The 15,199-nt window shown below is 37.5% G+C and overlaps 1 protein-coding gene across 3 annotated transcripts in view; it reads right to left on the bottom strand.

The window, feature by feature from the left end:
* The window catches only part of Arl14epl (ADP ribosylation factor like GTPase 14 effector protein like), a 17,316-nt gene extending 3,211 nt beyond the window's left edge, over positions 1–14,105 (bottom strand). The window contains exons 1-7 of one of the 3 annotated variants that reach the window (XM_010614147.2): positions 14,047–14,105; positions 13,695–13,833; positions 7,575–7,883; positions 6,227–6,293; positions 1,630–1,718; positions 610–714; positions 261–400 (exon numbers count right to left, since the gene is read on the bottom strand). In XM_010614147.2, coding sequence (XP_010612449.1) covers positions 261–400; positions 610–705 — 236 coding nt within the window. In that variant the 5' untranslated portion in view covers positions 706–714; positions 1,630–1,718; positions 6,227–6,293; ... (1 more) ...; positions 13,695–13,833; positions 14,047–14,105. The other 2 variants (XM_010614144.2, XM_010614145.2) reach the window with 2 other exon arrangements.
* Between the last annotated feature and the right edge of the window lie 1,094 nt (positions 14,106–15,199).

Genomic DNA, 15,199 nt, shown 5'->3' with positions numbered 1-15,199 from the left:
TTCTTTTTTTTTTTTTTTTTTTTTGGTAATGCTAAGGATGGAACTCAGGGTCCCCCTCCTGCTAGCCAAGTGCTTTACCACTGAGCTTTTCCCCTAGTCCTTAGTCTATTTCTGCAAGCTAACTTCCAGTCATAAGAGGTGGTACTGTAAATTTAGAAAAGATATTTTTAAATCACAAAAGAAATAATTATTTTGCTTTATCAGGGAGAATTGTACATTTTTAAACTCCACAAATCCAATATATTAAGTCATGTCCTTACTTGTACTTTACAGAAAAATATTCATTCATTTTTGACATCCGTGCTTTCTTTTTCTGCTGTCTTGTTTCAGGGTTAAAGTCTGCTACCTGTGGTCCAGGGTTTTGAAATGCCAGGCATTTCAGCTGCCGCTCTATTTGTTGCTGTGAAACAAACAAAATGCTTTATCAGTGAGAGACAAATAATTTTATTTATTTTACACTGTCTCAAAAAGAACTCAGCCTGAGAGCAAAGATTCTTCCTGTGGAGTCCTGACTGAGCGTGCCCTTTCACCAAATCCGTGAACAGCTCACAGGTCCCCAAGCTGGGAACTCAGTGAATACTAAGAAGTCATGAAATCCAAATGCCATACCAGTTGCTTCTGTCCAATTTGACAGTTTTTCTCAGAAGTACTTTGATGTGTGTGTCCCTCTTGAATGGAATTGTTTTTATCTGCCCGTTCACTCATTTTTGATCACTAAAAAAGTAATGGGAAAGAAAACGTATTAATATCACACCTCTCCAGTAACCTTCCTTATAATTCTTTTCTGCTCTCCCTTCAATTTCTTTTAGGCCCAGCCTTCCTAAAAGAGCCATTTACACTCCCAGCTCCTTTATTCCCACTCACTCTTTCTGTGTGTGACTCCTAGAACTCTCTGCTGGCTTTTTTCCCTAGCAACTGCTCCATGAGCAAATTAATTGTACCTTGTATGATACCTAGCACCACAGACATCACTGGAATAGGCAACAATGGAACTATTCTCTCCTGCTTAATAAGACTGTGAATTTTTATACTTCTCCTTTCCCTTTCCATCCTTTTAACACTTACTCTCTTGAGAAAAAAAAGTAAGACATGTTTACGTCATATACCCCGTAACTTACTGAAAAACCTCATCTACTCCCTTGACTCCAGCTGCCACCTTCTCAGTTATCATTCCCCAGCTCCTCAAAAAGCCTTGGTCCTCACCCCGACTCAAGTTTTCTGACAAATTTCTAATACAACTTGGGCTAAAAGAAAGATATCGGTTTTCCCTAACACTGAGCTGCTGAAATGCCTATAATTTACTTCATTGTACTTCAGTGTACAGAGGAGTACTGGCTGTGTGTGTGTGTGTGTGTGTGTGTGTGTGTGTGTGACTGTAGTGAAGTCCACAGTTACTGATCATAAGTGGGCAATGCAGAATTGGTCTGCAGTGCTTTATCAACATCTCTGTGCCTAATTTCTGCATCCTACTTTCCAATTCCCAATCTTACATCAGGAAATCTTATTCATTTTTATTTTCTCATAGTGCTAACATGTATTTTATCTATTTTCTATGGAGTAGTCTATCATAATAATAATAATAGTAGCTATAGTCACAGTAGTAGCAGTGGTAATAGTGGTATATGTTACCTCTGACCAAGATGATCTTAGCTTGACTAAACTTCAGGCAAACTTCTTCCTGACAATAAGACCTTGACATTCTTTCCTTGGAGCATTTGCTGTAGAAAAGTTTCAATTATAAACTTTTTTTGCCCCCTTTAGATATAAATCCTCTTTTATGCTCCTGTCATTTTGCAGTCCGGAGCTATTCTTAAGGACCTGGTGCCATCCTTTTGAAAGGTAATCAAGGGAGACAGCACTCTATCAGAGGATAAGAGGCTAATTTTGATTAAGTACCATTTAGCAAACACAGGTGGCCTTATCACAAAGAAAGACATTTGCAAAAGTAAATCAATGTGCTTGACACATTCATTGACCAGTCTCTCCCTCATGTACTCCAGTACTTTTCCAATGGTTTACCAGCTGGTTTCTGTAATGTAGCAGTTAACACATTTACCTCACACTTTTCCAGTAGTTTATCCCAGCCCTTAAGAACTTGCTCAACCTTTGTTTTACTGGAATTAAATTCAGGCTAAGTTCTGGTCTCTGTCCTTTGTGGGAATATCTCTGAATAGTCTTCCACATTTCTTTAAAAATTGCACTTTGTCCAGAACAATTTTTACTGTCACACTGTCACACGTTAGTTCAAATGGGATTGAACAATTTTTCCTAACGAGTGTTTTTCAACTTGTATGAAGATAAAACTACAGAACTGTTATAAAAGTCAGATTATGTGATGAATCCCAGACCTACTGGAGTTATAATTTACAAGGGAGCTTTAGAAAATTATGAACTCAACTCATTCACAAGGGCTGGTCATAACTCAAGGTGGTCAATTGAAGGCTCAGACTCCTATACACAGTCTTTGAAGTCTCTCTCCTATACACAGGCAGATCTCAGTGTCCTTATACAGACACTGGCCCAGGATTTCTCAATTAGCCCCACACAGGAAAGGATGTTGTAATGTTCCTTCCAGAGCTCTTTAAGGATTAAATCTGTATCTGAGACCATCTGGAAGCATAAGCAGCTGGCATTTTGGTCATAACTCAAGACTTTGGTTGTAAGTTACAACTAAAACACCAGTCATAACCCAAGTTGTTCCTATGACAGGCTGGTCATAACTCAAGGGTCCACTGTATAGGAAACACTAGGATAGAAAAAAGACGTATAATTTTCTCCATCCAGCCTGGCTAGATGACTCTAAAACTACTGTCCACACCTTCTTCCACATTCTCTAAAACTACTCTCCACAGTTTCATTTTGTGAAATATATTCTGGCCATGTAAATGTTCTTAACTTACAAATTTATTTTGCTTCTATTAAAAAATCAATGAGTCCTCTCTTCCAATAATGTCCTACATCCCCAGCATATCACTCAAAGTCCATCCCAGCTGTCTGCCACACCTATTGGCCTAAGATTGTCTCCTGGCATAGCTACATTTGAGCTGAAAGTGCCTGATCACTTCCTATTAAGGCAACTCACTTTGTACCTAAATGAATCTTTCAACTTTGGCCCCACACTGTCTGGCTTCTTTATATAATAAAAGTTCCTCCTTATAGACAGATATGACCATCTCTGCAATAGAGAACTTTTCCTGAAATGGTAAGGGATTTACATCACTGGGAGAAATAAGCATCTTTTACAAATCTTCTCCCTGGGGAAACTTTGCATCCTTCATGAAATGTAAGTCTACACAAAAAGATTAGGAGGAAAACTTGCTCCCTTTGTTCCAAATAAAGTAAAAAAGAAATTATAACAGCGTTTCATGAGGTACTGAAATTATAACAAGATTTTATTGTAACTCTGAAGTATCTGTTCCAGGAAAAGTATAAAAAGGTTCTGAACTTCCTCTCCCCTTGTTTGGTATTCCTAAAGCACTGGTTCTTAACTCGACAATACAGGGGGTCCTTGAACTTGGATGAATAAAAAATACATGTTTATTTTCACTAGCTTCTAACTGAAATTCTGACATTTCCTTCTATTAAAATGTAATCAACAGACCTCAACAGTGTTAGCAGTATTTGACTTTGTTGACTATGAAAATGCAAATTTTAGTAACCCATTAGAATTACTGCACATGTCAACATTTCATTGATATCTACCACTTCTTCAAATTGATGGTAGTTCTTAGGCCTTCCACTAGAACTTATTACCTTATGTGTTAATGATTAAGCACATATGTAAGTATCAAAACATTTTGCTAAGTGTATTTTCATCTAGTTTCCTTTGAAATGTTGTGGATTTTACTTTATAAGATTAAAACCACCTTCTGAAAAACAGTCCGTGCCTATCACTATCTGCCAAAAGGGTCCATGACACACAAAAGAAAAGATTAAGAGCTCCTGGAAACAGGCCTGGAGAACCTACTACCACCATCTCCACCATTCATGGTGATGAGAAAGGCAGCTACTGGCTCAGGGTCATCCAGCCTAGAGAAGATGCTGGGCTTTAAGCAAATGGCTGCAACAATAGTATGTCCTGAGTTACTGTGTTTTACAGGGATGCAAACAATATGAAATTGTTTAACAAACTATTTTCTATTAACACTATGGCATATTACTTGTGAAAGATCCAAATATGGTCCAAAACAAAGGAAAGAGAATCCTAGACTCCTAATCCAGACTTTAAGAACAAAGTTATCCTAAAAGTGATATGAAGATGGAAGGGATATGTTTGATATCAGCCTGGGGAAAATGAACAAGTTTGGCCAGAACAGAAATCACCTGATTCATAAAGCACACTGGGTAGTTTAGCTGACTTTTTTCTTCATAACAAGGCTGCCTTCCTGGAGGAAACAGTTCACTGATTTACCTTTTAACACAAGCTCCTTTATTCACTACCACTCTAGAAGTGTGTCAGTTAAGTCTAACATTCATCATCTTTCTGTTTTTCAATTTTCAATGAAATTATAATTTTTACACGGAAGTTCCTATTTCTATTAGGTTTTCTGCTTACTTGGAACAGAATTCCACCTTTGCTTTTTTATTAATGCATATTAATTATACAGAATAATGAGTTTCATTGTGACATATCACCCCTCTTACCCTCCTATGTCCTACCCTACCCTACCCTTCTTATACCTCTTTTTACTCCCAGGAAGCCCAGACTATTTAGTAGTCAGTGCTCAATAAATAGCTTATAAATAATTCACTTATAGCATCTGTTATTTGCTAAACATTACACATATATTCATTTATTGACTTTTCAACAGTGTGAACTACACATTATTTTTCTACTTTAAAGATGAAGAAACAGACTGATAAAGATCATTTAGGTCACATAGTTATTACTAGTTGTATGAGTTTTGAATCCTCATCTGTCTGACCCCCAATACTATGCCCCTTTCAGGATGTTATACTGTTATGGCCTGTGTCTAGATATATCCCCAAAACTTCATGCAGTCACAGGGTGGGGGTCTTTTTAGAGGTGGCTAGATAAGAGCATGTGATGCTGGGACCAGTCACTAAATTATTCCACTGATTGGTTTGGCATAGTTCTGAGTAGGATTAGGGGTACCCCACTCTGCATGGAATATAAGGGACAGAAAGAGGCTCACTGCTTATTGCTTGCTGCTTTGCTGCCTTCTGCCTGCCAAGAACTGTTTCTCCTTTGTGATGGCCCTCTGCCATGCTGCCCTGGCTTGGCTCCTTGGAGCAGCCAACTATGGACTGAAACCTCTACAAACTGAGCTAAACTAATCCTTTCCTCCTTTAATTTTCGGTGTTGAGTATTTTGTCTCAGCAACAAGAAAAGCAACTAAGACAATGTTTCAAGGTTTATTTTAATGGTGATCATAGTCTTTACATAGGATATTGCTGAAGAAGGGGATGCAATTGATACCAGCCACACAGAGCCTTTTCAAGGGATGCAGAAGATGTGCTGAGGAGGGATGGGAGGAATGCCTCCCTTAAGTCACTTCAAGTTTGCTTCAGTTTTTCTACAGTAGCACACAGATAGATACCTATGCCAGGAAAAGGCTCTCATCTTAGGCCACAGTTGACTTCAGAACTGGATTTTGAAGTCAGCATAATGAGGAAAGTAACTGTATTAGTCTCCTTGGGTTGCCATAATAAAATACCATGAAGTGGGTGGCTTAAATAGCACACATTTATTTCTCACAGTTCTGGAGGCTCAGAGCTTCAAGATCATGGTACCAACTGATTTGATTTTGGCAAGGGCTCTCTTTCTGGCTTGCAGAGTTTTTTACCAACTCCTTTCATGGCCTTTTCTTGGTGTATTCATATGACAGGGAGAAGGGTAGATCTTTGTGTCTTGCTCTTCTTATAAGGGTACCATTCTTTCAAATTAGGGCCCTTTCCTTATGATTTCATGTAACCTTACTTAGTAAAGGCCTTATCTCCAAATATAGTCACAGTGAAATTAAAGCTTCAGCCTATTGATTATTTTAAGAGAGGATGAAATTCAGTCCATATACTCACATATAGGCAAAATTACTCTTTAAAATTCCTTTATACAAATATCATATTGGAAGACTCCTATACAGACAGATATTTCTGCAGCACTGGAATAGAGTATTGTTTCTTAGGTTGAACAACCAATGAAGTAGTTAGTTTATACATAGGAGCCATGCTGACTAAATTGGTCATTATGGAAAGTGATGTTTACCTTTAAACTCTGGAGTCACACACCTGGCAAGCTGCACACTCTCTGGAGTCCTCAAGAACTATGTCACCTGAAGAAAGAGCACCACGTCAGGTCTCGATTGTCACACTCACTCTGAGGCACAGAGGGAACTCCAGGCAACAAAACAAAACAAACTCCCACTTTATCACTTATACTCATAGTTAGGGTACCCTGGAATGTGTACTGCTGTATCACGCATAGGATAGAATGAATATTGTTCTATGTTTATCCCTAAAGACATCAGCAAATTATCAAAGCAAGGCATGTGTTCAGTTTAAACTCTGGGCCAAAAGCTGTCCTCTATTTTTATTAGTATCAGATAGAGTCATTTGTTCAGAGACACTATCTCTTAAGATTCCCGGATAATTGTTTAGAAGTGAAAAAGTACACATATATTTGTGAAAGACAAAAGAGTTAAGCTATTTTAATCTTATCCTGTCTCTGGCCTCAATTCCTTCTCTTGCTAAAAAAAAAAAAAAATGTCACTGAGATAATTGATAGATTTGTCAAATCCTACCAGGGTCTTGCTAAAAAAAAAAAAAAATGTCACTGAGATAATTGATAGATTTGTCAAATCCTACCAGGGACATATTTGGTAAAGAGAGATGACATTGTGCAGGTGGTCAATTAAATTATCCCCTTGCTGTTCCTTGCCAGTTGAGTCAGCTGTTTCAAAGTCACAAAACTTCAATAACTTCTAAAAATACTCCATTGCCGTTTGCCCATCAGAACCTAATTTTGACCTCTGCTTTTCAGAATACCATTTAATAAATAATGTAAGTGCTTTAGAAACAACTTCATAGTAAACACAGATATTCCAGAGATACTTTTAAAGCTGACATTTCTATACAACACACACACACACACACACACACACACACACCACACACACACACACACACACTCACAGTGTATGGTTCAATATAAAATAATGTGGAAAAACTATGACATATTTGAAATAATTTGCATGGAGGAGAGAATTTAATTATCTGGAGAACACAATACAACCATATAATTGCTATTACTAATTCCATAACTACAGCAGTCTGGTATCACTTTAAAATCAATCCCCCTAAAGTGCCTAATGGGTCAGTTACAGATCAGCAACTACAAGAGCCCCTTTAACTACACATCTTTTACAGTTTGGAACTCTTAAATTACACATTCAAATTTTGCTTTGCAATTTGCAGGATTGTGAGAAACAGGAACCTGTCAGTTTACCCTGCCCCACTGATAGAGAGTAGAGAAGGAAACTTTCACAAAACCGGAAGGCTGGACTATAGTCAGCACTATCTGATAAATATTATTTAAAAACACTCATCTCCAGTACTTCAAGGTGAAGTTTCTTTCTTCTACTTTCCTACAGTACTTTTATGCTCATTTCTTAGTTTTCATTTTTATTTCAGTTGACCCTGCAATAACGGAACTCCAACTGTCTTTCCCTCTCAAGGACAACATAACAGCAGCATGTATTCGGAGAGAGCCTTCTGTGGCTTGTTTCTGCTTGCTCCTTCTCTACCGGCCTCAGAGGGCACTAAGTTTAAAAAGCTTCAGGCGTGGAGGAGAGGCCTTCGCATGAAGTACCACATTTCTGTTTTTGCATACTTCTTAATGACAGTTGCCCACAGAAGCTGAAGTCCTAGGGTGATAAAGAGAAAATACACATACCTTTAAGTTGAATGGAAAGAAGGAAAGAATACAGGAGAGAAAGAGAAACTGTACTCCTTTGTTTTCTTTGTTTTGCTGAGAAACCATAGAACCCTCAAGGGAAAAATCCTAAGGCCTCAAAGGTGTTTCTATAATTTAGTGCTTTGATAATAATGGCTGGGAGGAGGAGGAGGGGTAGAAAGGGTGAGGGGTTGATGTGTCATCTCGCTCTCCACTGTGAGTTAATTTCTAAAATCCTATGAAATCTGTGATAATCTTCTCTGCCATTTCCCATTCAAAACAAGCAACTGCTCTAGAGTTTTGATTGTATGGCTCAGTATCACATCTCAACTTCAAATGTTTAATATTAACGCCAGATTACTCATTGGCTATATATGCATGCGTGTAAAAAGCACACTGTCTTTGTATTTTTTGGCTAACAATTAAGAAAAAACTGTGTTACCGCAAGAGAAAACTAAACCATGTTTATAACCTGTGTCTAAGAAAAGCATTAATCTCTAAATTATAGCCCTCTAAACATTGTCCTCTGCCACCAGGATTCAGATAGTATGCTGTGAATCATTAAAACCACTTAATTGGCAGGTTAATACCAGCCCTGTTCATTTGAGAATTACAGGGTAAAAACCACTATTTCATTCCTAATTACTTTCATTGCAAAGAACAAGGAAAGGAAACCAAATCTTTAGGAGCTAGCAATCCAGCTGGCAATGATGAAAAAGATTAAGGTGACTCCAGCATGAAGTGTATTCAATCTGAGCCTTATATTTATTAAGGAACTGCTATCTTTTAGGTAAATTTTGAATAACCACAAATACATTTAATCTTTCTAGTTGTAGGCTGATAAAACTCAAAGTGGGGATAAACTTCACCAGACATTTCTACAATTAATCACAATCTATAAAACAATTATTTGGCCAAGGTTTGGCTTCATTCTGACAGTCAGTAGAAGAGATTTTCTGGTGACTTTAATGTATTAGTTCCAAGTTTCTTAAGCACAACCTAACTCAGTTTCTGAACTATCAACTAGTAAGTCATCAAAGAACTGTGCAGCATCTCTCTTAAAGATTACAACTTAATTTTAAAAGATGGAAGAGTATTTTTCAAAGATAACAAAGATGTCACACTAAGTTTGCTAGTCCAGAATTGATTGTACTTTGGACATGACTTTTTACTAAGAAAATACATTTCTGTCTCTTTAGATTTTCTCAGGTTTGCTAGAGAATAAGTGTAATATAATGTAAAATTGATTGTTTTTTTCCAAAGAAGGATTCACATGCTAAAACACTCCTTGGTTCATCTATTTTTATTTCTTTTTCATTTTTAATCCTATTTCAAGCAAAAAACAGATTTGTAGGATTTGTAATAAATGTAGGTTGTAGACCAAAACAGAACAAAATGAAAACATTGAATGCTGTTTAATAATGCATACTCAAATAATAATCTAAGGCATAAATGGGAAATTTTTACCTTACACATTCATTTTGGTCTTTCAAAACTTATACATTTTAGCCTGTTGTAGTGGTGTATGCCTATAATCCCAGCACTCAGGAGGCTGAGGTAGGAGGATTACTGTGAGTTCTAGACCAGCCTGAGCTACATAGTGAGTTCCAGGTCACTCTCAACTGCATAGTGAGACCTTGTCTCAAACAACAACAACAGATGTATACATCTGGATTTCCAGTGAATTATATATCTTTCTTAGTACATATTGATCATATACAAAGGATTTCATTGTGACCTTTTCATACATGCATGCAATATACTCTGACTATATCTTCCCTCCCTTTACCCTCTTGGCCCCCTTCCTCTTCTCCAATAGCCTACCTTTCCAACTTTACCTATTGATTCTCAGAGTAAAAACCTGTTTGGTTTCATTTATCAGTTTGTAGCTATTTGCATATTAATTTGCAGTATAAAATGTACTTACAATTTATGAGCTTATTAATTATATAGTAGTACTAATTATAATTGCAAAATATTGAAATACCCACACATAGTAGCATGGTACATATGCATGGTAAATCAGAATACTATGCAATTGTGAAAAAAGAGTAAGGAAGATTACTATGAAGTGACATAGTATGGTTTCAAAAAATTTTTATTTAAAAAAGAGTAGGAAAGTGTATTTCCTTAACTTATGATGGAGTAGTATTCCATAAATCCATGGGTAAGTTTAAAATGTATAAGTCAAAATGCATTTACGGACCCAGGTGTGGTGCTGCACATCTCTAATCCCAGGTTTGGGAAAGAGGAACATAAGCTGAGTCTAGCCTGGGCAACTTAATGACTTAGTAAAACCCTGTCTCAAAATAATAAAAAGATTGGGTATGTAGCTCAGTGCAACAACTCTGGATTCAATCACCAGTACTGCCAAAAAGAAAAAGTATGTATGGCTGGGGGTGTGCCTCTGTGTCGGAGCATCTGCTCATCATGCATAAGGCCCTAGGTTCAATCTCTAGGACTGAAAAACATGTACCTCTAATCTGTGAACGTCCTATCGTAGCAAAATGGTGTCCTGCAGAGTACCATTTGTTTCCATTGGGAGGACAGGGCTGCTTGAGAGTTCAGGCTGGATGTGGGTCCCACATCTCAGGAGGGGATCATTGCACAGGTCCAGCATGGGTAACAGAAGGTAAAATCTGAGGTCAAAGAATCATCAGCTGAACCACTGTAAGTTGAGAGCCGGGTTGTCTGTATATGACCCTCATGTACGAAGGGGATAGAAGAAAATTCCTATTGTGACCAAACAGTTTTAGTAAATTCAGTAGATTTCTGTATGAAATTAGTATGTATGTTTGTATGAATTTAATAATTCATACAGTGATTCAATAGGTTTTTTGTTGCAAGATAAAAAGCCATGGCATTGCCACAAGCCTCTAAGGAAGCACTGCAGCATCATCTTTTCTAGTTTTATTATATTAAACTTTTTAACATATTCAGCAGGTATTGAATAAGCTTTCACTGGGCTTAAGCAGCCCTCTAATCGAAAGACTCCAGTAAAGCACCATTGGGGTCTGCGCACCATTACTTAAGGCACACTACGGTATTTGTTTGATCAAGGTGCTGTTCTGCTATGGAATAGTAATCAGTTGTTCATCTGAAAAGCATATTTGCTGGTGGGAATCACTGTGAAGACCCAGAGGTGTGGAACTGACAACCCAAGGCAGCACTGGCAGCTCCGTCACTGGGGGCTTTCAAGAGTAGCCTGGCTACTCTTGGTATCAGTCACCACAAAGACATGATTCTTCTCTTCCAGAGCTCACAGGACTAGTACTAGGAGGATACGTAGTTAAATAAGTTCAGGCTGTTTATCACAAATGTTCAAAGTACCACTGAGCAAGTAGAGAGAGACTGATTAGCTTTCCCCGAGAAGAAAGGTGTAAAGCAAAAAACAAACAAACAAACAAAATTCCCTGGAAGTGGCTCATTTGAAAGAATCTTGTAAAGTACACAGGGAGAATCCAGCTAAGGAAGGGCTGCAGAAGCCACTGTAGGTGGGGGTGAGACTCTGAACAAGAATTTCATGTAGTGAGAAGTCTATGTATTTCACAAGGGTATATTGAGAGTGTGAAGAATTGTCCTACCTAAGATAGGGCCAAACCCCAAATGCACTACAATAGCCTATGTGTGGTAATGTGTACTTTAAAGAGTGTCATTCCCAGTGATAAAATAGAGTGGCTGGCAGGCAGATGAAGTAAGACAGAGAGGAGAGTAAGCAGAGCTATGCAACCTGAAGACCTCCAGTAACTCCATTTTGGAAAATCATTAAAATTATTTTGCATAATTTTTCTAACCTGAACAAAGTAATGTAAGTGAATATAATACACAGCTAATAGTTTTATGTGAAAATTAAATTATTTTACTCTTACTAGTATTGTATTTATTACTATATTTTACTATTATTATTAATATATATTGTGCTAATATTGTGTTGCTAATTTGATTTACTAATACTGTAGTACACTTCCTACTTCATAGAATATTTCCCATTCTCAGAACACATTTTCACTTGCTTTACTGTAATTTACTCCTATTATTCTGACATCCGGGAATGCTTTCTGTCATTTCTTTAAGAAAAACTAGAGTCATTTGGTGTGCAACAGACGCTTTTAAATAGGCATCTCTGATCTTGCAACTTTTCTTTGGGGAATTTAGTCTAAAGAAAGATAGAGACCTTCACAAAAATTTAGCTACAAAAGTAAATTTTGATCAATTTTTAGGTTGTGTAATTGCTAAGTTGGAGGTGCACAATTTAGCAATGATTTTATCAGATAAAAAGATATGATATGGTTAGCCATTAAGATGATAGTATAGAGGGCCGGGGATTTAGCTCAGCGGTTTGGTGGCCTGCCTTGCAAGTGCAAGGACCTGAGTTCAATCCCCAGTACCAAAACAAAAACAAAACAAAAAAGATGATAGTATAGAAATGTGTTTATTTACAGAAAGGAAGATCCACATATTTTATTGATAAGAAAGCAGATCTGAGAACATAGAGGGTTTTAACACATTCCCACTGGCTTGAACCACCAATGGTACATATACATCTGCCCCACAGTGTAACTTGAACCACCTTAAGGAACCTATGCTCAGAGCAGCAAGACATAAATTATGGCCCCATCATGAATGTGTTAAAAATTTCTTTGTGAGACTGTTTGGGTTAATCATACCTTTCTAGGAATTTGGCCATTTATTTCAAGTTTTCAAACTTATTGATATGAATATGTTCATGATATCATGTTGTCATTTAAATCTATAATATCCATAGTTAATTCTTAATTCAAAATATGTAGACTTTCCCTTACATTAAATTCATTAGTTCTCCCAGGAATTTCTCATCTTATCGAAGAACATTTACTATTCATCTTTGAAAGAATTTATGGAATATTTTATAATTCTATGCTACATTTTGATATTTAATTGTTTTAAGACATATGCTTAGCTCATTAATTTTTATTATTTTCCCCTATTGAAAGCATTTAAAAATATAAGCATCATTGGATTCTACCTCTGTCAACCCAGATTATATCTTATCTTATTATATCTCTATTGTTGATTTGAACTCTTTCTTCAAGGAAGAAATGTTTTCTTAATTTTTCTTCCATTATCAAATTTGTTCAGTATTTCCTTCTGCCTTATGGTGTATTTGTCCTTCCATGTGTTCCTTACTAGTTAATTGCTTCTCCCAGCACCTTTGCAGATGGCCCATTTTAATCCTTTCTGTTTATCTGTGATCTTTGTCTGGAACCCTTCCTTACTGGAACAGATAGGTGCTTATTGAAAGATGACAGGAAGAGGGCTTGGGGTCAGAGGTGCATGAGCCTATGAAAGTGGTCAGTTTGGATTGAGTTTGGATGATTTTCCACCAACCCCTGTTCAGGGCATAAGCCTTTGCCTCTGGCTCACACTTATTCCTGGTGGACAACTGAGTTTGAATGTCTCCAGTCCTCTAATTCACCAAGACCAATAGCTGCAGAGTTGATTTTTGTTACTCACTCAACTATAGTCTAACTATATTAAATGGGAAATACACAGAAATAATTCATAAGCTTTAAACTGCATGCCATTCTGAGTAGGATGTTGAAATGTCATGCCATTCTGCTCCCTGCTGGTCATGTCCAGGACATGAACTGTCCCTCTGCATATCTATGCTGTATGTGTGATCCACCTGTTAGTCACTTAGTAGGTATCTCTTATCAACTGTGGAGGTATCATGGTGCTTGTGTTCATGTAATATACAGAGTCTGGTATCATCAGCACTTTTGGGGGGTCATGGAACACATACCTCTCTGATAAGAAGGGACTACCGCACTTCTTTACATCCTTGTCTTCCCTAACAGACTTCTACCTGTTCAAAGCAGTACCCACATGACTTCTCTGGCATGTGCTACAGCAACCAGCACATTTGTCCTCATGCATATTCACTAAAAGAAAAGACAAACCACACATTTTCCACTGGGAATAGTAACTTGGTGATCAGAGCAGCAAGTCTGAGCAATTTAAGGCTTTCTTCAGAATCCAATACCCCTATCCCTCCCACCACCCTATCCTGTTAAATTATAGCATAAGATTCATGCTTTACATGAAAGGCAAGGCAAGCCTTAAGAAGCAAGCACAACAGTGATAGAGAACAGTACCTTTACATGACCCTCATATTTGCAATGTGTCCCCTCTTCTTATATCACCATAACCTGAATAAATGCAGTGATTTCAAATGATCATTGAGAAACGAAAACATATTCTTCTATGAGCATGTTAGAAAATATTGTTAGATATGAATAGATGCCTCCCTGAATTTCTTATAAAAAGCTATGGATTTCACAATTTTTAATGTTTTAAAGGAATTAGAGGTATTGATAAAATGTTAAAAAATACTTGTGAGAATAATATATGGTACAGATCTCTTATATGTGCCAGATAAATATGTCCAGCACATGGTGCAAAAAGCCTAATCTAGAACTAAAACAGCTTTGAGAAAAAAAGTAACTTACTAATTCAAGAATGTAATACGAAATTAAAAGAATCATATCCCCTTGGTATAGGTGCACCTATGTTTATAGCGGCACAGTTTGTGATAGCTAAAACTTGGAAACAGCCCATTTGCCCATCAGTTGGAGACTGGATAAAGAAGATGTGGTTTTTCTTTAAAATGGAATACTACTCAGCCATAAAGAAAGAGAAATTAGAGTCATTCATAGGAAAATGGATACTTGCCACTTCATTGGTGGAGTTTTGACATGCAAGCAATTGATCTGTATTTGCAGCCATTCCCCCAATGCTCGCATACATGCCTCAGCTCCACCTCAGATCATCAGGTATTGGATTCTCCGAAGGAACATGCATCCTAAATCATTCAAAAGGGCAATTAACCTCTGGATTCTCGCTTTTGTGGGAACCTGCTGATCTGCCAGGAGGCCGAGCTCAGGTGGTGTGGAGAGAGCTGAAGATACTGATGATGTTTGCTTGCTTGCCTGCCATTTACCTCCTGCTGTGCAGTCTGGTTCCATGGCCTAGGTGTTGGGGGCCCCTGATACAAGGGAAAATTACAGGAAAAAATTCTACACATATTCAGGACAGACACAATTTTTTAAAAGTGTTTGCTTTTCAATTGGTTGCATGCAACTGAACCCACAGATATGAAAGGCCAATCATACCTACTGACTTAATGTAGTACCATCTGCCATGCTGTGACATAATCAGATGTTCCTCCTCACTGGCCAACCAGATGGAGCCACCCAAACTTGGAATTTGCACTCCCAAACTGTGACCTAAATAAATCTTTTTTCTTTA

Source organism: Fukomys damarensis, unplaced genomic scaffold (genome assembly GCF_012274545.1).
Source record: "Fukomys damarensis isolate Sample0158 unplaced genomic scaffold, DMR_v1.0_HiC HiC_scaffold_9, whole genome shotgun sequence".
Taxonomy (NCBI): Eukaryota; Metazoa; Chordata; class Mammalia; order Rodentia; family Bathyergidae; genus Fukomys; species Fukomys damarensis.
This window is presented reverse-complemented; position numbering and strand designations above follow the sequence as displayed.